Source organism: Pholis gunnellus, assembly GCF_910591455.1.
Source record: "Pholis gunnellus genome assembly, chromosome: 3".
NCBI classification, from domain to species: Eukaryota; Metazoa; Chordata; class Actinopteri; order Perciformes; family Pholidae; genus Pholis; species Pholis gunnellus.
The window spans coordinates 25111020-25138378 of record NC_136529.1 but is presented as its reverse complement, the minus strand read 5'-3'; the positions used below and the strand labels follow the sequence as shown (position 1 = coordinate 25138378).

General features: G+C 41.7%; 1 protein-coding gene across 1 annotated transcript; it reads right to left on the bottom strand.

The window, feature by feature from the left end:
* Nucleotides 1-1716: 1716 nt before the first annotated feature.
* Nucleotides 1717-25780, bottom strand: nisch (nischarin). The gene is made up of 28 exons (XM_079186623.1): nt 25626-25780; nt 24576-24659; nt 24106-24288; nt 22780-22828; nt 21885-22048; nt 21682-21777; nt 21098-21193; nt 20854-21006; nt 20508-20576; nt 20167-20352; nt 19631-19759; nt 18963-19076; nt 17224-17401; nt 15249-15367; nt 15035-15123; nt 14132-14425; nt 13493-13779; nt 12848-13053; nt 12095-12573; nt 11637-11806; nt 11422-11485; nt 10708-10846; nt 9998-10148; nt 9273-9392; nt 8943-9104; nt 7280-7452; nt 5994-6181; nt 1717-4722 (listed from the first exon to the last, which is right to left on the bottom strand). Exons 1-28 carry the CDS (start codon nt 25704-25706, stop codon nt 4389-4391), a joined length of 4557 nt encoding a protein of 1518 aa, XP_079042749.1. The 5' UTR covers nt 25707-25780; the 3' UTR covers nt 1717-4388.
* Between the last annotated feature and the right edge of the window lie 1579 nt (nt 25781-27359).

Below are 27359 nucleotides of genomic sequence, written 5' to 3'. Positions count from 1 at the left end.
AACTGTATTAACTGATCTGTTTCATCTGGAAATAATAAACCACTGTGCTTTTTCATTTTAAAAAAGTCACGAAAAAAAGTCATAGTATAATAAGTCATAAAAAATTACAAAAAGGTCACACTATTGCTTCTCATAAAAATTTCACAACAAAAGTCATATCATAGCATGACATACAATTATGCTACGTATCTTAATGTACTACTTGACAGCTCGGACAAAAGAAAACTAAACTACTGTGAGGTTAAAAAAGAGGACTTACCCTAAAGTCCATTACGCAGGTTAAACTTTAAACTAAATTAGTTTCTATCGGGAACTTAATGGTTTTCATTGATTGAACCACAACTGAGTTTAGCTGCTAAACTGAACCCCAAGCTAACATGAACTAAAGTTATAGCTGTTAAATTCAACTGTTAGCTTAACTGAACCAAAATGTTTCAGCGAGAATCTAGCAGAAACATTTCTAGCTCGATAAATGAACCCGACCACTCTGTTAAACTGACTTCTTTGCTAATCTAAACTAAATCTTAAACTGCTAAAAAAAACAGTATAGCTAACCTTTATCAAACTGTTTTATCTGTGAAACTGAACTGTTAGCATTACAACCTGAATTAAAAATGTACTTCTAGACTACAATGAAGCTAACCTGAACCAAACTGTTAGCTATCAGTCTGAACAGTTATTTAAAGCCTGGCCCTATATTAACTATAATAATTATTTAAAATCTGACCTGTTAGCTAATCTCAACCAAACTGTTTCAGCTGCTAAAGCCGTTAGCTTACCTGAACCGAACTGTTTCAGCTGCTAAAGCTGTTAGCTTACCTGAACCAAATATTATCTGAAAGTGTGACCTCTCTGAACCAAACTGACCTGTTAGCTAATCTGAACCAAACGTTTAGCTGCTAAACTGAACTAGTGTTTGACAAATACCTGAATTTTCCACCAAATTTAAAGCAAATATGTTGATACATATGATGCCATTTACAAACTAATTGGACAAAAGATATCAGCGGCAGATGTGATAAGCACATGACTGTTAGCCCTTCTGGTTCTTCAACATGCATTGTCATGTCGTCTTGGCACACGGTCTCTTTGTTCCAAACACAAATCTTGTTTGGATCCAATCTCTCCATGTGATGAAGTTTCAGACAACTGAATTAGTTTCTTTATTACAACATTACAGCCTGGAACATGAATGTTTTCCTCTTGGTCGATTGACCTACTGGCACCCAGAACATTCCAATCGGAGGTCAGTCCGCCAGTTCTGCTGATCACACTTCCTCGTACAGTATCTCTGCCCTCGGTCTGTTTAAGTGTCCCTTCAAAAGGAAATCAGCTGAATTTAATGATGAGCGGCTGCGACAGACAGGAAATAGAGGAAGTAGAACGAGTTGAAAGGTGGCGGTGCGTTTCGTGCTGCTGAACCGCCAAGTCATCAAAATCTCATTGAGCATTGAGGATGATGAACTGCTGACGGGGACTTTTTGTCTTTTTTTCCTATGTTTTAATGTTTTTTCTTTGGAAAACAAACAGACAAGAGTTTCAAAATACTGAGGTTATGAGTCAAAAGTCCTTCCCAACAATCCCCAATTTCTCACTAAATTGTAACTGAAACGTCCCTATAATTAATACCAAATTACACAGGTCTTTCCAGGAATCTTCTTTATTTTGATTACAAAATATTAGGGAATTACAAACCCATAAAAAAAAAAAAAAACTGTTTCACATCACAACAATAAGGTCTGAATGCTGTTTCAAAGACCTGTCCACCTTGCCAGGGATAATTTCTAGTGGAGAATTGTGAATCCTCAATTTAATTGGCCTAAATGTAGTTTAAACAAAAGGATAAAGTCTTAAAATCCTGGTATCAAGATGAAAGGTTTTAACTGAATGTAAACAAAAAGGTTGGTAAAATCCTCCAGTTCAGAAAAACACTTTAAAGAAGTTGTTCATCAAGACACAGCAGTCATACAATCAGTCAGTCTTAATACAAAGTCGAATTATTGATCAGTCACTCAAAATGGACTTCTACGTTGTGTTTCATGTTTGTCTGCAACTCTCCCATTTCTTTAAATCAGGGCTGTAACTGTTCTTCTGCGGCTTCCTTTTATTAAAGTTTGGGACTATTTATGTTGCACTGCACTGACATTTGTATTCTCTGTTCTATATACATATTTATTATATTTTACCCTTTCTAACTTCTATTAAATTGTTATGCCTTTTACTTAATGCCTTTTATGTATTATGTAAAGCCCTTTGAATTGCCTTGCAGTGTTTCGGGTCAACTGAACGTCCACTAACTTATCCATGAGTTTGAAGACTTGAAGCTAAATCACTAGAGGTTTAGAAGACTATGAAACAGGGATTTTACAAGTCTGAAAAGTTGTCACGACTGCAATAATTTCCTTTTTTTAATGGCGACAATCACAAGGTAATAAATAACATTGCTGATCCCGGCAAAAAAACAAAATTTGTATTGAAATAGGGGATAAACTCACACAATTAGCACATTTTGACACTTGCTGTAAGACACTAAGCTTTCAAGATTTTGTAATACGGCATAAAATAGTTATTTTTGCAGTGACTGTTTGCTTCGTATCTTGTCAGATCTGGTCAGACTGGTTTTCTGGTTAAATTGCTGCATCAGCTAAACAGCGTGCAGACTGCGGTTGAACCCTGCTGATTTTTTAAGAATCAAAACTGCTGTCGCAAACACCAAACAGGATTGTTACATGTTTAGTTTTCATTTTTCACTTTAATTCAGTGGCATTCCCCGTGAACAAGACAAAAACATGTAACGTAAACAACAGTGGTGAGAGGTGTGTGTGTGTGTGTGTGTGTGTGTGTGTGTGTGTGTGTGTGTGTGTGTGTGTGTGTGTGGGGGGGGGGGGGGGGGGGGTGTACAACACTGTCTGGCTTCCCATTTGTCAACAATAATGTACAAAAAACAACATACAATGAAATAAAACACAAAATAAGTATAAAAAAAATGAACACTCAGTGATAGTGCTTAATATGACAAGAGTTCTTTTTGGAAATTTCATCAGAACTACAAAATCTGCTTCAGGATGGAAAACGTCCGTCTGTCCCGAAACATACTTATATTAATATAATATTAATAAAAAGCTTCAATATACAGTTCAATAATACTGCTTCATTAATTACAAAGTGCAAGGAATAAAATGTTCAGAGAGCAGATTGTGCCGAGCAGCGGTGTGTGTGTGTGTGTGTGTGTGTGTGTGTGTGTGTGTGTGTGTCTCCGCGCGCTACTTGAAACAACAGTCGAACATTTTTGGATATCCTCTTGTCACCTCAACCATAATCCAAATGTGCAAACAAAAAAATATTTTTTGGTTTTAAGAGCAACTTAACATAAATAACAACATGTAAATCAGACAGCTTTGGAGTTGTTGGAAGGTGGATTTGTTTTTTCCAGCTTTTGATGAAGCTAGAAAAAAAAAATCAAAATCATCATAGAAAAAAAAGTTAGGCTAGCAGTTTCCTGCTGGTTCCAGTCTTTGTGTTAAGCTAGGCTAACACGTCCTGCACTTTTATTTGTGCTGGACACACAGAGACGGAACTGATGTCCATCTTCTACAATGACTCTGGAGAGGACAGAGAACAAGAGGATTTCACCAGAAATGACAAACTGTTCTTTTAAGGTAATGTCGATTTCAAAACTAGTATAACTCCTGCGGACTGTCTGCAGCGCCCCCTGCTGTGCAACAACAGTCCGTCTGTCTGGTCGTGAGTAAAGTCCTCCGACGAATCTGTAAATCTTCTTCGGAAGAGACACTTTGCAAGAAAGTGAAGTTGTGCCAGAAACTCCCATCATTTCGGCTCAGTGTGAGGTCACAGGTCTGTAATGGAAGTCTGGTGTCTGTAGAGACCAAATGTTTTTTAGAGCAGACACTGAACGTGTGGGCGAAGCCACATCCCTTTCAATCGAAGTACAACTAAAGGGCCCCAGTATGCTTCAAACCAAGTGTCCGATCGTCTAACAGCGTCTGAAACCACCTCCGAAACCAACGGCCACGCCCACTTTACACAGCGATTGGCCAGATGTGTGGAGGTGGGAGGAGGAAATATCAGGCTGTGATGTGATGTAATTGAGTGTGGAGGTGTGTAAGTATTTAAACGCATTTCTGTCACTTTTCATGTGAACAAGCTATGAATGCCTTCAAGCAAAGAGACTTGAACACACGTCTGCATCGTTATCTTAAATTTGACTGAGTCATCACATCACTACTTGGTTTGAAGCACATTGAGGCCTTTGAACAGCCAGCCGAGCCCTGAATCCATGTGAGTAAATTATCCCCCCGTCATACGATCATCCGCCAACGACCGACCAAAGTGCTGAACAGTCACCCGTCTGTACGTCCGTCCACCAATCAGCCCGTGAGCTCCACAGGAAGCTCCCGGCTGCACAGCGCCTCCCACTGGCGGGCGAGGAGCGAGATCAGCCTCTCTCTGCTGTCGGCTCCCGGGACGAAGACGCACCATTGGACCTCGCCCTCCGCGCCACTGCTGGCTCCGCCCCTTCCGGGCGGGGCCTCCTCCTCCCCCCCCGCGGCTGCGAAGTGGTCCATGGTGAGGTGGCAGAGCAGGTCGGGGCCGGGCAGGTCATCGAACACCAGGGTCAGAGCCTGAGGGTAAGTCTGGTACCCCAGCAGGACCCGGTCCAGGTCCCGGATCCTCCGAGCCTCACGCAGCTGGTACCGCTCTCTGCAGGAGGACATGATGATGAAGACGATGAGGAGGATGACTACCATACTGCTAAATGAGAGACTCCTTTCACAATGTCACTTTGATACATTGTTATTATAAAAATATAGATTATCGACGCTTAAAAGAGTAAACATCACAAATCATTCTAATCTCAACTCGAGATCCTGGTGCTTTTTCACTTTTTTTTTGTCTATTATTGGGGATGAAGGCTGATCGAGCCACTTTCTTCATATAGATATGCATCAGCTGTTTGAAGTGCCATCGGGCTCAATCAGTTTTGGATTGTTACTCAGTTCGAGCGGTCTCCTCGTGAACGAAATAGAAAGTCAGTAAACTGCAGAGCAACACAAACAAACAGCATCCAGCAGCTTCAGTGAATGTGTTTTCCGCACTAACAGAAAGTGATGCAGCAGATCTGAGAAGAACTGTCGCTGCTTCCGTCTCTGCAACATTCCTCTCAGGTGGATCTCTGAAGTGCTGCATTAAGAATGTTTCTATAGTTTTGTTTATGGGGGTGATAAAATAAAAGAGGTCTGTTTTAAATCTGGTTCACATTTTCCTGCTGTAACACAACAACGACGACAAATATTATTGATTGAAATAGGTCTGAGCACATCGGATCTTCGTAGGAAGGATTAAGAAAGGAGGCGAATGATCACAACCGTACAGGTCGACTTACTGAACTAAAAACGTATAAATCAACATGTTTCTTTTTCATCAACAAGAGATACGCTTCAAGCAAACAGATCAGATTCGTCACCGGTGCCGATTGGTTTGAGCTAAACAAAGAAAAACAGTCTGATTATGAGAATAATGACACTTGAGTTTTTCATTCCTTGCTCATTCACATTGTCCTGTTCCTCCTCACAATGACTGTTTAGTGTTTTTAGGCTTCAGTGAATATTGGTTTCCGCTGCTTTGCCCCATGTTCCCTGTGAGTGAATCGTCTACACGTCTCACACACACTATTTCACACACACACTATTTCAGTCAGTGTCTACTCTTCTTCCTCTTTTCCTGCAGCAGACAAGCACAAACATGAAGGAACTTTTTTTTTTAAGCTTTCTCCCAAATGACAATGCTGCAGCGTTCAGGGGAGACGACGTGTTTCACTGATTTTACTGTTTAATGTTTGTCGCCCTCCTGAACCTGAAGGTCTCTGTGAAAAATTCTGCTCTTAAGTGACTCCCCTGGATAAAGATTTATAACGTTTTTTTAAAGGTTGTGGTAAAGTGGAATATAGGGGGAAAGGCTTCCAGTGTGCTCACCTGCAGGGAGGTTCTTTGGCAAAATCAGGCAGAGGATAGCTGACGTAGTCCTCGTCCAGCAGGAACACGTCGGTGCTAGTCAGGATCAAAGTCCTGGGCTGGAGTACCGGAGACGGACCGGAGCCAGAAACAGAGGGGTGGCCTGAGAGAGTGGAGCCTTGGCTGGGCAGACTGCCGGGGATTTGGACCTGAAGGAAAGAATTATTATTATTTTATAATTAGGTTTAAAATAGCAAACCTAAAAGAGCCAACAGATCAACAGAGGAGGCCGTCTCCACTGCCCTCCACTCTGAAAATAACAACATCTACCAAACTCAGTACAACGAAAGGACCTGATCGTTCATTTTAGAAAAAAGGAGGCGAGGACACACACTTCTGTCTATATCAATGGAGCTGAGGTGGATCAAGTTAACAGTTTAAGTTCCTGGGAATCTAAGTTCGTGGTCATCATCACACATCTCCATCCTGGAGACTTTAGAGCAGCTTCTTCCTCAGGCTGTGAAACACCTAAATTCATCCTCCATCCACCACATATATTCTATTTTTGTGTTTTTCTTATGAAGCAAAGTGGAAGTACAGACCGCGTTGCGCAACCCTGTTGTAAAATGAACCCTTTGAACCATGAACCAAACAGTGGCTCATTTACACATTCAGCCGATACGGAGCAACATTATCATTCAGCTGCGTTTGTGTTCACATGACGAATTAAAGTCCAATATTCACTCTCTTTGGTATCCTTACTACTGTAAAACAAATCATCTGTCTTTTCAGCTGTTAAATGTTTAGCGTTCCTCACCAGCAGCAGCCAAAAATAACATTGATCTGTGAGAGTGATAACCAAAATATAAAACGTTCAAGTGATATTAAAATATAAATTACTGACGCTTTTAATAAATAGTTCCACAATTTGAGAAATATGATTATAAGCTCTGTTCAAATTTCAAAAATACACCTACTAATGCCCCTAAAGCTCATTAATTCTTATCTTGTTTATTTAATGCACACTATACACAACCAGAAATCAGAAAGTTGTGTGTTATTTTTAGAACAACAATGACTGTGTGCAGCTTCCTGAAGTCACACTGAGGTCGGCAGGTTTGGCCACATTGTGCCTTTACAGAGACCAAAACCAAAACCTATTGATCACATCTGGCAACCTGCGCTGAAGCCGGAGAAAATGCACAGAAGCACTGTGCGGATGGATACACTGTTGCTCGTCTAGAAATAGTTAAAAAGCACGTTAACTCCCATAAAAATCACACATTAGAAAGGAAGAAGCCTCTTACCTGGAAGACCAGCAGATACAGCAGCACGTTGAAGGAGCGCGAGGACGAAGATGCTGCGCTGGCCGGAGCCTTCCTCTCTGCCACGATGAAGGTCAGGTCTCCCATCTCCTCCTCACTGGGATAAATGAACTTCACCCTGCTGCTGTGGACCAACTCGTAGTTCTGCATCTTACCTGCAGGGGTAGACAAAAATCACATCTGTCATCATGTTCAGCTAAAACATCCAGGTCAAGCTTTGCTTATATTTGAGCGAGGCACTGTGGGAGCGAGCCGCCACAAATGGCTACGATCACGCACAAATCAACAGTCAGCTCCTTGGTTTTCAGTGGCGTTGAGTAGCAGGTTTGTCTCTTGAGAACCACTCCGGCCGATGGCGGCAGTGTCTTCTGCAAACTTCACAACAGAGTTCTCTTCATTCTGGCGGAAGCAGTCGTGGGTGTACAGCGTGAACATAAGGGGGCCGAGCACACAGCCCTGGGGAGCGCCGGTGTTCAACGCTAGAGTAGAGAAGGTACAGCTGACACATCCGAACTGCTTGGGGTCTGTTTGTGAGAAAGTCTAATAAGTAGTTGCATGTGGGATATTGTGTTGAAGGCTGAGCTGACAACATTCTGATGTAGGTGTTGCTATTTTCAAGATATGTGAGGGCTGAGTGGAGGCCGTGGAGACAGCATCCTCTGTGATCTCTGTCATCCACTGCAGAATCTTTAGCTACCAGGCGATGGGGGCTGTCTTGAAGCAGGTGTGTACTCTCTCCTGTGACATATGTTGAAAATATCAGTGATGACATCTGTTAGCTGGTTGGCACATGTTCTTAGTACATGGCCAGGGATGTTATCGGGCCCAGCAGCTCTACTCATACTCACTCTCATCAGGGTTTTCTTCTCATCCGCTGTAGATACTGAGAGTAACCCGTCCTCTGGAGGCGGGGCACACCTGACAGGTGAGTCTTTGTTAAGAGATTAAAAGCAAGCATAAAAAGGTGTTCAGCTGATCTGGTGACGTGACCTCACACATGATGGGGACACTCTATAGCGGACAGGAATATTTGTGTAAACATGGTCCCGTGTATAGTTTCCTCTGGTGGAATTGAGGTGAAACAGATTTAAGTATGTTTGATTCACCAGCTATATTCAACAATACGATTCTGTATGAAAACTAGATAAATATTCTAAAAGCTTCTTATTTGTTCCAGCAGGGGAAACTATAATATTTAAATTTGATATTAGACAATGTTGTTCTTTTCTGGATATTACTTTAAAAAAAATATTTTTTTACTATTATTATTATTATTATTATTATTATTATTATTTAAGGACACTCTCTGTTCTCTCTCTGGTCCCTGAGTACTGGACTATAGTTTGACTAATTTCTAGGTTCCTCAGTTTTAATTTATGAATATTTTTCATTTAAATAAACACTGTTAAACGTGATCTATCATGTTTTATTCAGAATGTTGTTTCTGGATGGTTGTTGGGTTGTTGGGCCCTGGTCGGTGAACACATTGGTTCTGTAATCTCCTTCACTTTATATTGCTCCCATTACAGATTTGTATGTGTTCTGGCAACAGACATTTTAAAAAGGATGATCGCAACGCAATCAGGTAGGATTTGATGTCAAAAACAGAGAATCAAATTCCCTCTGAGGCTCCCAGCATGGTTACCTGTGTTCGTGTTGGTGAACTGGGAGTAGAAGTCCTGATCTGACGGCTCTGGAGGAGGAAGCTGCTGCTGCAGACTGAGAGCAGACATGAGCTCCTGAAGGAAGACGCCCGTCCCATAACTGTCCCGGCTGAGACAGCACACGATGTGATCGGCCGAACGACCTGCAAACACAAAGAGAGAGAGAGAGAGAGAGAGAGAGAGAGAGAGAGAGAGAGAGAGGATGCACGGTTAGAAGGAGAGAGAGTAAAATCAGCATAAAGCAGAAGTTTGGTGTAAATATTTATGAGCCCTGTAAACACTGGAGACAAGGAGCGTGTACATCCACTGACCTACAACTCTGAAGTACTGGTCGAACAGTCCCACATTGACAGACAGCAGGTCAGCCAGTCTGATGGACAGACAGCAGCACAGACAGACGTCCACATCTCCAGAGTCCATTGTGTCAAACACTGAGCGACAGACAGAGAAAAGAAGAGATTTAACAAAGATTAAAGTCTACAGAGACAGTTGTGCCTCTTTGCTGCTGTTCTCTGTACGTTAGAGGTAAAAAAGAAACTTTATTTATGTGGATCCCCATTAGCTTAGCATAACTCTTAGCATAAAAAGGTAAAACTATTTTAATGCGATTATGTAACTCAAAGAAAGTGGAAATATTATGCACATATGCACATATATAAATAAACGCATTCGTTACCTAAATCTAAAAAGAAAAAAATACTTAAACTGATTTATAGAGCTGAGAGTTTTAGTACATGGTAGTACATGAAGTATGTAAGATTTGGGACTGTATAAAGAAAATGTACTGAAGGAGCGACAGCCCAGGTGACTAAATTGTATGTTTTAATATACTAATGAGGTGTTATCTTAATAAATATTTGCTAACTTGCTTTAATTTCCAAAACAGAAATCTGAACATTGAAGGTTTAAAATTCTTGCTTCATTTTGTCGACATATTAGAGTGGAAGGTTTTTACAGAGTTTGGGTATTATTATAATTTCTTTTAAATGTCTTCTGTTCTCACTCTGACTGAACCAATCACGTGCCTTCATCCTACCTGAGTGATGACCGAGTGTGGAGGCGGAGTCTTCCAACAGGAAGTAGATTGTATCCGTGGAGAGCAGCAGACAGCAGGTGAGCTCAGACTCCGGAGACTTGTAGAGAACCACAGACAGCCACAGGACCTGTTTCACCTCCTCCGCCTCAGACTGACACAACAAAAAGTAAATTGGAATTCAAACAAAGACGGCATAAGATGAGTCTCTTTCTAAACACGAACGCAGCATCAAGAACTGGAACAGAAAAAGATCCAACTGGGCTTCATTTAAAGGTTCTCCATACTACATGCACGAGCTTTGCTCTGAGCGTTTTGTATTGAGAACCAGCTTTTTATTTGGTCTCTATAATAATAATAATAATAATAATAAACCGACACTTTGGGTTTTTCACTGGCTGACAAACTTAAACTGAAAGATTTACTACAAGTTTACTCTGGAAAACACTCGTCAGTAAGAAGATTATTCTCTAACAGAAATCTGATGAGTCTATGATGAAATGCAGCATTAAATGACTAACAGTCAAACAGCTGCTTCACATCCTTTTATCCTTGGACACACAGGTTCAGGAACAACTCTGTGTGTGTGTGTGTGTGTGTGTGTGTGTGTGTGTGTGTGTGTGTGTGTGTGTGTGTGTGTGTGTGTGTGTGTGTGTGTGTGTGTGTGTGTGTGTGTGTGTGTGTGTGTGTGTGTGTGTGTGTGTGTGTCCTACCACTGCTATATATCTGTGGAAGTAGGTCAGAAGCTGCTGTTCTCCGAGCCCAGCCAGGAGCTTCAGTCCTGGGGAGAGACCTGGCGTGAGGTGGGGGGACGGCTGGTTCTCCTCCACCTGGAGGCTGGAGGAGTCCCAGCTGAGGAAGAGGAGGAAAGAGAAAAATATCAACAACAGCAATAAGTCATCTCTCACGAGATGCGGTGCGAAAAGTGGATGGTTTATTGCTGTAATTTATGTACTGAGCGGGACATTTAACATTGCAATAAATAAACTTTATTATATATCAAATAAATGATATTACCTCAACAGTATCTCTGATGTTTCTTATTATTATCAGCTAACACATAGCTGATACTAGTACATCTGTGATAAGATCATTCAGCCCATAATATCAAAAATGAATCGGTCCGATTCTTGTGATTAAGTGCAGTGAAATTAAGCTTCATTGACGCCCATCAGCATCGTCTCTGCGTCATGATTTGTTTTGAATAAATAAACATCTCAAACTCACTGATAAGTGAGTGCCCAGATAAGATTGGTACATTGTGTTTACAGAATTAGAACAGCATGAAACTGGGACACACCGTGTGGCCTTAATCAAAGTATAAGTGTGATACTGGCATGCGGCTGTAAATGCAGGCGCAAGAAGAAGAATTACATGAAGAGAAAGTAATCTATGATGGAGTACACAGGAGTGCTTCAGAAGTCTACCTGATGGTGCCGTTTGATTTCCTGGAACTGGAACAGCAGCACTGGTCTCTGGATCTGCGACAGCCTGAGAACAAACCCACAAAGAGGTGACGCGTCAGACAAACTGGGAGAAGAAACCAGCAGAGGTTTAACTAAATGAAACCATCAGCTGAAATACGGCTGAGGGAAAAACTCCCTTCTTGGTCTGAGTGTGTGAGCAGGTGGTTGGTCTTCACCTTGCTGTGGACAGGACCTGCAGGGCTGGGCCAGGGCCACCATCTTCAGCCCCTCCAGAGAGGCTCTCTTCTGGCTCAGCAGCCCCAGGAAGGAGCTCCTGTTCTGGGCCAGAGGGAAGAGCAGCAGCAGCCTCTGACCGCCCAGCAGCAGCTCCACAGTGTGACTCCTCCTGGTGGTGAAAATACAGATAATATTTAAGAGCAAAGAAACTAAAGAACGGAGAAAACAATCATGACAACATAAAATGTATGTAAAAAATGAAAAATCTGTTTAATCAGACTACTTATCACTAAATATACTAACAGTACATAGCTCGCTAAAAAACGGTTAAACCAAGATACACAAACTTGATGCTGTTGTTGTCTGTAATTATCCGTTTGGCAAAAGTACATTACAAACAAAAAACCTACAGACCATAAAGTTAGAACATCTATTCGTCCAATCACAGCCTCTCTACCTGTGGTGGTGCTTTGGGTCGGGGCAGGAGGTGTTGCTGGTTCTGTCCCCGACCTGAGAAGCTCTCTCTCTGGGGTGAAGCACCACGGAGCCGAGGGGCGCACGGACCAGCCTGCACCAGGAGGAGGAGGAGGAGGAGGAGGAGGAGGAGGAGGAGGAGGAAGAAGAGTGATGAAGGTCAGCGCTCCTCCTCTCTCTTTCTGCCAGCTTTCTGAAGTCCATCTTCAGCACCCAGAGGTGTCGGTGGGTGAGGAAGAGGAGAGAGGGGAGGCTGGAGTCCTCTCTCTGAGAGAGGATGTCTGACAGGAGCGGGTGGGTGTCCAGGGCAGAGGAAGAGGAGAAGGAGGAGGAGAGAAGGAGGAAGGTAGGATAGCCTCCCTGGGCTCCCTGACTCTCCTCCAGCTCCCAGGAGTTGACGAGCGATCGGGGGAAGAGCTGAGGAGTGTTGTGGGGCTCCGGGTCAGTCTGAGACTTCGCAGCCTGGAAACACAAGTGAGAAGGTTGACACGACAAACTCCAGCCTGGTTCATGCTGCACACGCGATACCTGTGTTGATGCATCTTATGAATCTACGTAACAAATCACATTTCAAAGTACTGAACTGCACTGCTCCCTACTGGGAGAAAGCTGTTATACTTAACAAAGCATTTGTTTTAACATCTAAGATACAGAAAAAATACCTACTGATGGCATCAAAACTGAAAGGTTTAATTGAAATAGAAGCCGTCCGTTATTTGTAGGGAGTCTCTCTGACCTGGATCAGCACCGTCAGCTCGGTCCTGGTCTGCCGGAGCTCCTGGGCCTCTGAGAAGACATACCAGCGGGTCGGACCGGCCTGGAGGCCGAAGGCGAGGCAGGAGTCAGGGAGGTCGGCGCTGCAGGAAAGAAGGAGCTGGGAGTACGGCAGCAGGAGGTCCACCCCTAGGCTGGACAGCACCTCCTCCACACTCTGCTCCTGGTCTGAGGACAAGAGAACAGACCGCTCTAAATACTTCAAAATCATTCTGCAACAAATCCACCAAACATCATGTCATTTACTGTAAACAATCAAAAAAGTCATTATTCTTTTTTAGAGCTTGCAAGCAATCTTGACTTTGCTTGTTTTGTCTAAACCTCAAAGACGTTCAGTTTACTGCATCAAGTCCTCACATTTAAAAAGATGAAACTAGGGAATGTTTAGCATTTTTGCTAGAAAAAACTATTTATTGCTAATTAAAGAGATATAAAATAGTTGCAGATGTATTTTCTCTTCATCAGGAAGATGATTATTTACCTGGATGACTTATCCAGCGAACATAATAATCCTACAATATTATTAACTCAGATTCATTCATTCAATCCCAGATGTGCATCAAAAAATGAATGAATGAAAAACGACTGAGGCTGATTGTTTGTTTACCTGCGTCCTGATTGATGAAATCATCCGACAGGTACAGCAGGCCCAACAGCCGGTCTGTCAGCACCAGGCACGCCTCCTTCTGCTCCACCTCCTCCTTCACCTGAAGACAGTAGCACCACAGAACCCTGCTGACCTGCAGCTCCTCCTCACCGCCACGCTGCTCCCCCTGGTGGCCACCGGGCTCCTCCGCAGGAGGAACGGTGAGCGACGTGGAAGAAGAGGAGCCGACTGACTCCTCAACGGAGTCATCCAGACCCATCTCGAAGTACCCGTCCCCGGAGCCTGGACTGGAACAATGAGCATCAAACAGTGGCGGAATCAGGAATTCTGTTTTTGTACTTTTTATACATTTTCACATATTAATATTATGTATTATATATTTTATTTGACACATCATCATCATCTCAGAAACCGCCTTACATCCCAAAAATCTGTGTGAATCTTATGGGATCTCAGAATCAGGGGGACCTTTTAGAGATCAGTTTTTAAAGGATCTCAGGGACCTGGTCTGAATTTTAGGAGATCCCAGACACCAGTGGGACTTTTGAGGGCTCTAAGAACCCACCGGGAATCCCAGAAACCAGTGGGGACGTCTGAAAGTCATCAAAACCAGTGAGAGAAGGTTGCTGGTTAAATTACCTTGGACTTTCCACCTCGGTGTCCTCCACATGGGACTGAACCTCTCTGGATTCAGACCTATTCTCTTCCTCCCTCTCCTCCTCCTCCTCCTCCTCCTTCTCTTCCTCCTCCTCCTCCGTCTCCCTCTTCTGCTCCTTCAGGGTGGAGCTGAGACGCTGGGAGAGCTGGGTAATGAAGTCTTTGTTGGAGGAGGTGAGGGAGAGCAGGTGAGAAGGAAGCAGAGGAAACGAGGCCGCGCTGCAGGAGAAGCACGTGGTTTCAAGTGGTCTTGAGGAGGAAGAGCAGCAGACACAGCTGGAGGAGAAAACGACAGGGATGAAGATCGTTTTATACCTTCCGTGATGTCATGAATAGGACATAATTTACTCGCTTTAGTCATCCCATCAGCTCATAAACACACCTGCCATTATTTAACCAACTGCACCACATCATTACATTTAATGTTTCTGATTTTTATTCTTTTGTTTTACTCTTGTAGGTCAATAAAGTTGAATTAAAGTGAAAAAAAAACTGAACATGAGATTCCTGCTGGACACATCCTGACCTTCAGTACCCTTGATAAATTAATTACAATGTACAGAGTCGTGTAATACTCATTACTGTGCTGCTCTCTGTTTATCTTTTCACCACAAATACTTTCTCTGTTTTACGATATTGTCAATACTCAACATGATGAGACTCCACACTTCCTGTACTTCACATTAAAAGTCTGCCTCAAAAAGTTACGTTTCTCTGACGGTAGATTAACAGCAATAAAAAAAAAAAAGTATTTAAAGATCAATAGACACGTTTTCTTTGCTTTAAAGCAGGGGAAGGCAGTATATTATTGGAGTCATTGGGCTAAACGTTGAAAAGCGAAGAGATATCTAACAGTTCATTAAAATAATGTTATTTGAAACTGACCTGATGTTATTTGTAGTATTGGTAGTAGTTACACTTGTAGGAGCTCCACAGAGTGTGTGTTCAGACAGACGGACAGCAGCTTGTTGTACCTGCAGACAAACGCATGAAGCAACATTAGATCACAGCGAAGACAAACAGTCTTTACCATAAATATATTTACATTTTTGTATCAAGACATATTGTTCAACGATAAACAGTTACAGGTGTGTCTCACCTGGGCGGGGTCAGCAGACAGGAGGTGTGTGTTAGTGTTAAAGCTCGCGGGGGGAGGAGCAGCGTCCACAGGAGGGAGAACACTGCGGGGGACTGCGTCTTCTTGTCTGCTCGTCACTTCTGAAACAGGAAACCAAACAGATCGGTGAGGCCGTGAGCTGAGGAGCACGCTCTGCTGATTGACAGCTTGACATCTTTAAATATGAGTATTTATGTGCAGAGAACGTTTTAACTCAATCAAACCAAATTGTGATCGGAGTAACGCAATTATTTGATGGCTGCAGCTTCTTAATTATGAATAACTGATGCTTTTCTTTGTTTGAACATGAGTTAACTAAATATATTTGGGTTTTGGACTGTTGGTTGTTTTTTTCAGTTTTACAGACACAGGCGGAAAGGTGAAGCCAACGCTAAAGTGTCTTAAACCTGCATTCTCTCTACTGGCCATCAGGGGGCGACTCCTCTGGTTACAAAAAGAAGTCAAGGCTTCAAAACGGCAGATCACAAACCAATGAGTGATGTCAAGGTGACTACCTTCACCTCTTCAATAGTCTATTTACAGACTAAATAATTAATCAAATGTTCAATAAATAAATCAGCCGATTTATTGACTGGGAAAATAATAATTGCAACCCTAAAAATGAGCTTGAAAATGATCAACAATCACTGATGCTCTGGGCTTTAGTTGAAAGCTATGCATACTCAGTTCTGACAGAAATATATTATCATGCAGAGTTTAAATCAGAAATTTCAAATATCACAAAAAATAAACAACAAAAACAGTCAAACCCTGTTTCACTGGACGTGCATAAAACATTCAGAGTACATTTGGTTCTTACGGTTTAGATTCTGGCATTTACACCCAGCTATTACTCAACCACAACAAATATTAGTGATAGTTGTTGTTAATAATCATCTGACATATTCAATATATGCTTTAATAATGTTGGATTTGCAGATGTTTTTGTGGGGCTTCAACAACAAGATAATTTGCCTGATGTTCATCAGTCAGTGAAGCAGCAGTTGGCTCGACTTGTAGTCTGATAATCGGACTAAATGTACATTTCATTTCTCTTCATTCTTCACACCGACATGGTTGTTGTGTTCGGAATGGAGGTTATTTATCTTTAACCAATCAACAGAGACGGATGTATCCGTCTGGTTAGCTGGTGGTAGTTGATATTGTAGGATTATTTAAGTTAATATCTGTCATGTCTATAGAAGAAACATGTTGATTTAAGAGTTGTTAGTCAATTTACAACAACTTTTTAAGCCGCAAACATCTACTCCACACAAAAACTAAGTTTTTGTGGCCATTTTACTGTCGCCATCTGTGCGTTCCAATACCACCATACTATATATGTATATATATATATATATATGATCATGATGCCAGAAAATACCAATGATGCCCCAAATACCAGGATGTTCCTATAATACCGACGAAGCTCTAATTGGCTCGGCTGATTCTCCAATCAGACAGTTTATTTGGGTAAATATAACTACAGCTAATTTTTGTGTATGAATTAATGGTGCAATCTGTGTGATGAATACATGTAGACTTAGTACACATTTATAAGACAGGAGTTTTAACTTCTGAAGCAACAGATCAGGATTTTAAAAGCTATGAAAACAAAAGCCGTTTTCTTCTCCGTCAGATCAGAAAGTGAAGCGACTACAACAGGAAATATAAAGCCGAGGAGATCTGGTTTAAAACAAGATGTTCTATACGAGGAGTGACAGCAGCAGGTTAGCTTCATCGGCTACAGAGACATTTTACTGACTAAACAACTGGCAGATTAATTGATAATGATAATGATCACTAGTTGCAGACCCAGCGAGTTCAGTCAGCTGCCGTTTTTGGGAATCAGCCGTTGAAAAGTACTCGTCTGTCTGTCCGCTGCCTGACAGCATGAATAAATTAAAAAACAACCCCCCTCCCTCAGCTCTGCACAGCCTGATACATACATGATTACCTTGGCTGGGGCAGGCAGCCTGCTGGGCCGGACAGGAAGAGGAGGAGGAAGAAGAAGAAGAGGAAGAAGAAGAGACAGCAGGAGGAGCAACGGCAGAGGAGCAGCAGGAGGAAGAAGAGGGGGGAGAGGAGAGGTGAGGAGGTGCAGCAGCAGCAGACAGCTTGGTCTCCTCACTGATCTGACGAGAGGACAGAGAGGGAAGCCTTCAGAGAGCAGCGGCGGATCAGATCACATAAAACCTGCAGCTGCTCCATCAGCAGCAGAGAAACGCCAGTCTGGGTTTTAAAGACATCTCACTGATTTACAGCCAATCTACTGAGACGGTGCAGTAGCACTACTTCAATTACTGTATATGTATGAGGTTGTGTTTAAGAGCTAAAGCTTTGTTCTGAAAGTTTAAAGACAACTTTTTAATCTGCAAATGTGCAGAAATCTGTGAACAAGCTGCAATCAATATTTTGCTTTGGTGAAAACCTTCGAGGATATTTGTGGACCACAGTTACCTTCTGCAGGAAGAACTCGTAAAGGTTTGTGTTCAGGAGATATTGTTAAACTGTCCAGACTGACACAGATAACTTCCTGTGTGGACCTCCAGCCTCCAGCGGGAGTTCAATTTTAGTTTTAAACATCCTGCTTCAAAGATGCAATTAAAAATACTTTAATTAAAGTTATTTACTACGCAGGGCCGTCAGACTCTATGTACAAAAACACACTCAGTAATGATCCTTTGCAAAGCCTTTTTTTTTTTGTTACAAAAGAAAGAATACTCAGAACTCTAAAATGTATCCAAGTAAAAACATCACTGGTGTGTGACAATACATTTTATGATGAACAAATAGAAAATAATTTGGCCAGAGCTCTGAATGGCCGTCCACATCTCTGATATGCTCAAATACGTCGGCTGTTGCACTTATTTGACAGATGATTACCTTATTAGAAAAACTACCCAGCCAATCAGAGCGTCGCAGGCAGGACAAAGAATAGAGATGTGATCTTCCAACACAGGTTATCCCTCTTTAAACTTAAAATGGTCTTTACTTCTGAAGGATGGACCCGCAAACAGGAAGTAACCTCGGACACATTTTAAAAATACCAACAAAACTTACAGGATTCCTCTGCAGGAGGAAACAGTCCACGAAATATGTTCTACACATTTACAGTAAAATATATTTCAACAAACTTTACCCTGAGACTACAACCTCACACACCTAATCATGACTCTCTGATGTATTCTCTCTAATTGTATTACATCTGAACTCTGCTGCTGATGTGCTGATCTGCAGGTTGTGTCATTACACTCATGTATTGCTCATGTATGTTAACACAGGTCGGCTGCTGTAGCGACTGACAGAGTTCAATCTCCAGAGATCTGTTAGTAATTAACTTCATTATTAGTCACTTCTATTTGTGGTGATCTCTGATTGGTCTCTAATCAGGTTAGAATTATAAAACATCTACAGAAGGTGTCGGGGTTAATTCATTCTGAAGATATGATTAGAGATTACTAAGAAAGATGCAACACTCAACAATGTTTTGAGTTTGACTCATTAATGTTCAAAAGCATGTTAATGTCTTCTAAATTATTTACTCTCTATGTATAACAAAATATTAATTATTTGAACTATTAACCTTCCTAAGCCATTTAATATTATTTTGGCTGCAAACTGTCGGTCAACATAACTGTGGTAAGAGAATAAATAAGAGCTGGTGTGACGCTGCCTCCTGCTGGATGATCTTACCTTCTTGTCGCCGCTGCTCATCCTGTCTTTGACTTCTTTGGCTTTCTGAATGGCTTTCAACACTTCCACTGTGTCCAGCTCCTTCTCTGACGTCACTGTACCGTCCAGACAAACCTGAAGACGCAGAGAAGGATAAAAAAAACCCCAAAAAACATGCGTCAACAACACACATACACAGTTGGTAGAATCAATTGTATTAATAGCAACAGCTGAAGTAGCATAAACAGTTGGCAGCAGTAATATTGATAGTACTAGAAGTACTGCCAGTAGAAGTATGAGCAGACAGAAGCACCTTCAAAAGGCAATGTACTGCTGTGATGGGGGCAGAGGCCAAACATCATTTAGACACCACAGAAAAAAAAGCAGCGGTACATCGTTTTGCTTCCTGTGCTGGTACTTCTGTCTGTTTCTACAACTTCATCTACTGTGAGTAATACACAAACTCTGAATAAGTAGCTCACACAACCTCTGAACTATCCTTTTAACATTAGCAGCAGTAGGTACAGAGAGAGAGAAGCAGTGTGGTGGTCGTTTACCTGTGCTGGAGTAAAAACAGCTGTACAAGTAACAGTAAAGCATGAAAAACCTTTTGGTGCTGTTGGCTGCTGTAGAAGTAGCAGAAGTAGTACTAGTACAGCAGTAATATTAACGGTGTGATGGTGGTGTACCTCTGCTGCACGGTCTCCAAACTGGGTCAGCACTTTGGTTCTGTAGTCTGGGATGATGCACATGGGGTTATTGGACAGGTTGAGCTTCTCTAGACACGGCAGAGATCCGATGTTCCTGATCTCCTCCAACTGGAAAACAAACACGTCAAGTCACAAACAACTAAAGTCAGTCTCGTTAAAGTCTGGACTTTTCACACGAGCTGTGTCAGTCTTTAGGTCGTGTTTACGAAGTGTATAAATAAAGGACAATCAATAGTAGAGAGGTGAGAGAAAGATGTTTGATGACTGAGGACCTTTCATGTAATTAATGTGGATGATCAATTACACGTAAAGGTTGGTCATTTATATGTATTATGTTGATGTTGGCGCCCCCTGAGGATGAAAGCGGTGGTGTTTCAGAGCACCAGAGTCCCTTTAGAAAACCTCTAATGTTTCTCTCTTTTAATGCAAAACAAAAACTATGAAGCAAACATTCCTGTTGCACAATAATGCATACAAAGAAAGTATTTATGTCACTTTGACTGCTGGGTGATTACCTGGGCCAGCTGGTTGTGGCTGAGGTCCAGGTTGACCAGCGAGTAGAGCTTGGTGAGGCCGGTCAGCTGGTCCAGCTGGTTGCCGGCCAGGCTCAGAGTCTTGATGTTGCCCAGACGGGTGTGAGCAGCTTCCAGGACTCGCAGGCTGTTGTAGGACAGATCCACGTGGACCAGGTTGTACAGGTGCTGCAAACACAGCACAGTTAGTTCAATGCTACAGTTGATGACAAACTACACATCTATAGAGGATGTGAGATTATTTTCTTTAGCTGCAACTCTAGAAGGGAGACTGATGTGAAGGACAACAGAGCTGGTGTGTTCTTTGTCACGCGGTCACATACCTGGAGGTTTTCCACTGTGGACAGCTGGTTGTGGCTCAGATCCAGAAACTCCACCTTAGGAATTAGTTTCTGCAACAGAGAAATAAACTCAGAGTCAGCACACAGAAACTGATGTATGGAACCTAAACTTTCCTTCATTCACATTTTTGGTGGTTGGTTGGTTGAAACAGGATTTATTTTTCTTGTAAAGTTGATGTAAAAACTCGATGACGTGGCTCTGAGATGTTGTAAGAAATGGACTAGACTCAGTCACTGACTTCACTGTGGGGAAATAAAATAAAAAAACAGCCACCGACTTCTGAACAACGTTATCGACTGTGTTTAAGTTTTTCAGCACGTTTCTCACCACCGAGTTGTCGATGGTGCTGATGTCGTTGTAGCTCATGTCCAGCGTGGTCAGGTTTCTCCACACGGGGATGACGGCGGTGACGGGACAGCCGGACTCGGCCCCCTCGGCCACCCACTGTGAGAACTCGCTCGCCTCCGGGACCAGGATCGACTGGAGGCGGCCAGAAATAACACACACATCAGTACGCGACGTACAAAGACACTGCGTGAACACTACAGAGAAGTATTCATGAATAGTTCACCGTCATAGTTTCCGTGGAGTGGTGGATGCTCAGAGTTGCCAGATTCGACCTCAGACACGACAGACCTCGAATCTGCTGAGAGCTGCCCTCACTGATCTGAAGACAGAGAGAGACGGACGTTATTACCCAAATATTGGCAGGTTTTAAGAGAATTTCTAAAAGAGTACAAATAAAACCTCCATCACTATCTGTTTGAGGAATATATTCAAGAGAACATGACATGATTACATAGTAAACTGAGCACCGATATCTCCGCTACATCATGGCATTTTATTACTGCTGATCACCTTAAGTAGCATTTGTTTTATCATAATGAAGTCAATTTGTCTCCTCTTGTTAGTGTTTTTACTTTGCCGTTAGAGACGGGAGTGACATGCAACACGGCAACAGCAAGTTTACCTTCAGGTTGGTAGCCTGCAAGCTCCTGCAATTTATGTTTACAACTCTACCCACGCTATAAAATGCAGGTTTATCTCATTATCAAACACGAGGTTTGTGTGTGATATGAATGAGGCAGGAATTCTACACGTAAAAGACACGAGTATTCCCAGGAGAGACAGACAGAGACACAGACAGACAATTACCTCTATCTGGACGAGTGATTTGAAAACGGACAGGTCGTAGGGGAGGGTGCTCTCCTGGATGTTACTGGTTCCTACCGGGCCTCTGGTCCCAGACATCTGACCAACACAGACACAAACCAGTGAGCACATTCAACACATCTGCTCCTGAAAGGCAAGTCAGGACACAGCACTAAACTGAAGGATGGGGATTTGAGGTGTGGGACCTTGAGGTATCGCAGCCTGCAGGTGAAGTCGAGGATGTGACCCAGGTCGGTTTTGGCGTCTCCGTTACAGCAGGTTGGTTTGGCCAGACGGAGCTGCTGGGAGACGGAGTAGAGCTGCAGCGGACGGAGAGAAAACACCTCGCCGGCCTGCAGCAACTGCTCACCTGCAGCACAACAAACATACAGCGGTCTGATTCGGATTTCATCTGAACGAGTTAAAGCTTCACAGTACAACATCTACAAATCAGATGTTGACAATACCTGCAACATTCAGCTATATTGCTTTTTATATATTAGTCAAAATATATTTGGTTGTATAAACAATGAACTGTGACGACCAGCGAGAGATGAAACTCGAATTGTTCTTTTATGGAAACTGGATTAATGATGATTATTTTGGACTTGAAACAAAAAGAAAACAGAGCAGAGTCTAATGTGAAGAAACACGATTTACTTAACAGACTGCTGTTTCACAGGAAGTCGTTATGCAATCAAAGAAACAACCACGGATTGCACATAACTTGCAACCGCCATCTGCCCCGTCTCAACGTCAGATCCACAAAGGATATTGCGCTAATTATATTACAAAAATATGCAAAAAACGTGCAATCCTCTTGTGAATTCGCCCCTCAGTTTATATGATTTTTATTCACTGATATTTGACTAAATCTGCCACATTTACGTCCTTGTGATTGAATGAATGTGGATTGTCTCTGATTAACTAAGTACAGAGCAGTCTGGCTCACTGCACTTTATTTCTTGAACTGACAAGTATACTGTAGTAATAACTAAAAGGGAGAAAGCCTCTGCAGAGTGGAAACACTCCACTAAAGGACTCAACTGTTAGAAACACGAGATGAGAGGAAAGAGGTCAGAGGACAGAGAGCAAGCTAACCTTTATGAAACAACTCCTCAGCCAGAGCTGCTGTGATGCCGTTGATCTCCTGAAAGAAACAAAGACTTTGTTAAAAACTGGATTCATTTCGTAATAACAAAAAGTTAAGCTTGAAGACTCAGTTAAATTATCTTATTACTTCACTGCTCAGTAGACAGACGGACCCGTTTTAAACTCTCTACAGATGTTCGTTGTTGCTTTTGTTTCAAAGATGTTATTCAACACATTATTTTTCATCCAGGATTAACTAATCAAACCTCTAACTGGACTGGTTGATAATTATCAGGATCATTTAAGCTGGATAACTTCATGTTAGCCTGGATTAGTTAAACTGTATTTTAATAACAACACCTGCAGAGGCCTGAAGCTCACAGTAGAAAGTGAAATTCATGTTTTCAACTCTTTTCATCACAGTTACATTATACAGTAGTTATGTGCAGCTGACAAATAAACAACAATGCAACCGTTTTCTAACTCACATGAGACCGTCACATGTTGATCATTTCACATCACATGAGTGTTTTTTTTCTTTAACTTGGCTGTTAACTCCGAGAGTCCTCAGGACTCAGAGAACAATAGTCTGTTGTTGTCTCGACATCATCATCTGATCACAGTCACTGACATCACAAAGATGTCCTAGAGCCGTGCTTCTCAACCACATATCATTGTTACATTTTACTTTGAGGAACCAAACACTTTTCTGCCTTTCGTCAACTTTTGACATGACCACCATGTTAAAAACCAGAAGTGAAAGTGAAAAAAGTGATAATGTTTTTGACCAGGTTTCAGTGTAGTAAAGGTTCTGACACAGCATTTAACAAAAGAGACCAGCTATTTACCAGACATGACATTTATCTAGTTAATACTTGTTTTTGATCTATAAAATGTCAACTTCTTTATCTCTGACCAAAGATCTTCAATTTACAATTACACCAAACAGAGAATAGCAGTACATCTTCATGTTGGAGAAGCAGCAATGGTTTGCTATGTTGCTTTATAAAGTCCAGCTTTATGGAAGAACAAGTTTACCATAAATCTATTATTGGACTCAACAGTTTGGGGTCTAGCTCCATAAAGAAATGGTTTTCCCAGTTTGGTGTGTAACAACTTTAATGATCTGCACAGAGCCTTGATATCAACCCCGTCCAACACCTTTGAGATGAACTGGAACGACCAGAAGGCTGTTTATAGCAGCAGATTAATACCCATGGGATGGAATCACACATCCCACTGTATCATCAGGTGTAGTATTAGAAGGCGGAAGCACCTGAATAGTTTAAGTTTACTACATGTTTTAAAGGCTGTAGGAGCCTCAGGTGAACTCACATAGAGGTGAAAGTGCAGGAAGCAGGCGAGCGGAGTGGGCGTGGCCTGTGGGAACTGCAGCAGGAGCGTCTGCAGGTAGAGCTCCAGCTCCTTCTGCCGCCGCTCCACCAGACTCTTTGAGTTCTTCCCCAACATCTTCTTTGGAGGAAGCAGCCCTCGGTCCACCTTCTTCTCTGCCGTCAACTGCAGGGAAACACACATTAAACAATAAGTTCTGAAGCTTGTCCGGGTGCTGCTTCTCCAATGTGATTATTAGCTGCTTTTCTCGGTTATATTATTGTAAAGTGATTCTCTTTGGGAGTATATTGAGAATAAGTACTATATGTATAATGTCACACAGGTGAGTAAATGAATTCAAACACACATTTTGTCCTGCTGTTAGTTTACCTGGACAGACCACAAAATAAAGGTTTGGTGAAAGCGGTCACGCCTCTCACACTAAACAGATTTAAGCCGACATGCTCCCTCACCTTCTCGTGGAGATCATGGAAGTCACTGTAGCGGTGCTTCACAGTCCACCTGTGCTCCCCGTCCGACACCTCAATGATATAGACCTGAAAAACAAGCACAGCAGGACACTCAGTGATTACAAATCTGCCCAAACTGCACGGATGCTCCAATAACTACATGAAGAAAAGATCAAATACAGTCTCCTCCGATGTGCAACCAACTATTATCGGATGAAGATCCAAACATAAGGCACGTGATAACACTTGAGCCATCACTACGACAGCTCCATCCGCTGAGGAGGAACAAGATGCGGGTGAAAAAGCCAGTTCCAGTAAGCAGACCATAATCTAATGTCCGTCAATGGTGAACCTTCAAGTTCACCCTATGAAGTAAGTTTTTAGGTTATTTATTGTCATATGCACAAAAATACAAAGAAGCAGTCCTAAGTTAGTATTTGTTAAATGGTTTTATGTTTCTTTTCTTCCAAAATTGATATCTCCATATTGTTTAGACGAATATTTACCATTCAAACTGCATTTGAAACGTCCATCTCCCTTCATTTGTTTACAATTTGAAATGCAATTATAGCCCTTATCAATATCTTACAGCGTTCGTTATTATTAAAAACATAGACTATTGGGAACATAGGACTCTGGGAGAATAGGACACTATGTTCTGAGGGATGACCTCATTATTTCCACCGCCGTGTCTGCGATTGTCAACCATAAAAGGTGTTAACCGTTAAACCGTATAGTCGTAACATATCATCCCTGAGCCTGAGAGCACAATAGAAAGCTGCAGTTGGAGGAAACGTTGTTAACACTCAATTAGCACTGCAGTTAGCAGTTAGCTTGTCAGGTATGTCGCTCTTTATTAGTCCAGCCTCAGGCGGATAAAGACATGACTAATGGGGGGAAACGGTATAATAACTTAACACTGTATGTACGGCCTGGTAAAAGCAATTTCTTCAACATTAACCCACTGTCACTTTGACAGAGCTGAAGCTAATGGTAGCTACGAGCTAGCTAAGCTAGTGGGCGCTAGGCTCGAGGAACCCGGATGTAGCTTACGGTGTAGTTCTCCACCAGCTCCGACCCGACGACACACACGTTCCTCTCCGAAACCTCTTCTGGAAAAGAGGCGGCTTCCATCTTGAGATCGCGAAGAAGCAACTGGTATCCGTCATTAAGTTATAACACTCTGAATTAAAACAGCTTTAGAGGATTCCCGGCTTCTCTTCTTAGTTAGCCGCCTCTGGACGCCATGTTTGTTGTGATGCTGAACGAAGCAGCTGACTGCTTTCAAAATCCTCAAACTTTATGTGTAGTTTTACAGTTGACAGTTGACAGTTTTTTAATTTCACGAAAATATCTGTTTTATGTTGAAGGTTTATCAAACATACTCGACACAGTATGATAAAACTACCACACCTACAATAAAACTGAAAGAAAATACTTAAATGACCGAAACTCACGATCTTTGTCCGATAATAGGAACATGTCTCATCTTTCAAACATAGATTTATCGCGAGCGTTGTGATTCTGTTTATTAATAGCAGCTCACAGTTGTAGACATTGGTATATGAGGTTTTAATACATCCATGTATCAGGATAATTGTCAATGTCTCTAATTTGAGGGTACGCATATTTAACCAATATGAGAACCAGCTGCAGAATTTAAGAAAAAAATACTCATATCTTTTAACTGACAACGCTAAAGTGTTACAAATAATACTGCTAAAATAGTAAAAGTCCTACATTCAAAATCTTACACAAGTCAAAGTACAAAAGTATTAGCATCAAAATACATTCAAAGAACCAAAATGTGTTTATCACTATTAATGTTGCAGCTGAGCTAAGGTATGGTTCATTTTAATGACTTTATATAAGCTTTATGTAGGTACTAATGAAAATCTGAAAAGTAACATTTATCAAATAATTATATTGGAGTAAAAAGTACAATAGTACCCTCTGAAATGTAGTGGAGTAGAAGCAGAAAGTAAAATAAAATGGAAATAGTCAAGTAAAGTACCTCAAAATTGTACTTAGTAGGCTACTTGAGTAAATGTACTAGTTACATTCCACCACTGGATTCATCTTATATCGGTGTACCCGCCAGTGTTGGTACAAGTACTCGTGGCTTTTACTAAAGTAAAAGTAGCAATACCACAGTGTAGAAATACTCTGATTAACGTTAATCATTTTAATGTTACAGCTGTGGAGGTGAAGCACATTTTGATTACTTTATATACTGTTGGATACTTTAATCTATACACGGGTATTTGGTGTGAAAAATCTTAATCGGTAATGTCAGACGGCTGTGAAGATATATTATACATCAGCAATAGCCATATCCTCTTTTTGTAATTACAGTTATTGTATTTCTTTTCTTTAATTCATTTACTATTTATTATTTTTCCACAATCCGTGTTCTTTTGTTATGATTGTTGTACTTTCCTGGCCATTTAACCTATAATGAGGACCAATAAAGAACATAAAAAGAGGTGTTTTTTTGTTGCAATGAGCCTCATAATCTCCAATTTTAGGGTAAAAAAAATAGAAGCTACATTACGAGGACGGATGGTGAGGATTTCTTGTGTAGAAATCAACTAAATTGTCAGTGGATGTGAGATTATTGTTGCTTAATGTGATTATCCTCAAGCGTTTATTCTGCAGATGAGTCAGGACTCCATAGCAAGAATCAATCCAATCAAAATCCATTTTCACTACAAATGCAATCATCTTACGAAACTCTCACTGTCGTCGACCGTGTTTAGGATGACACACATCAGAGAATCCAGGACA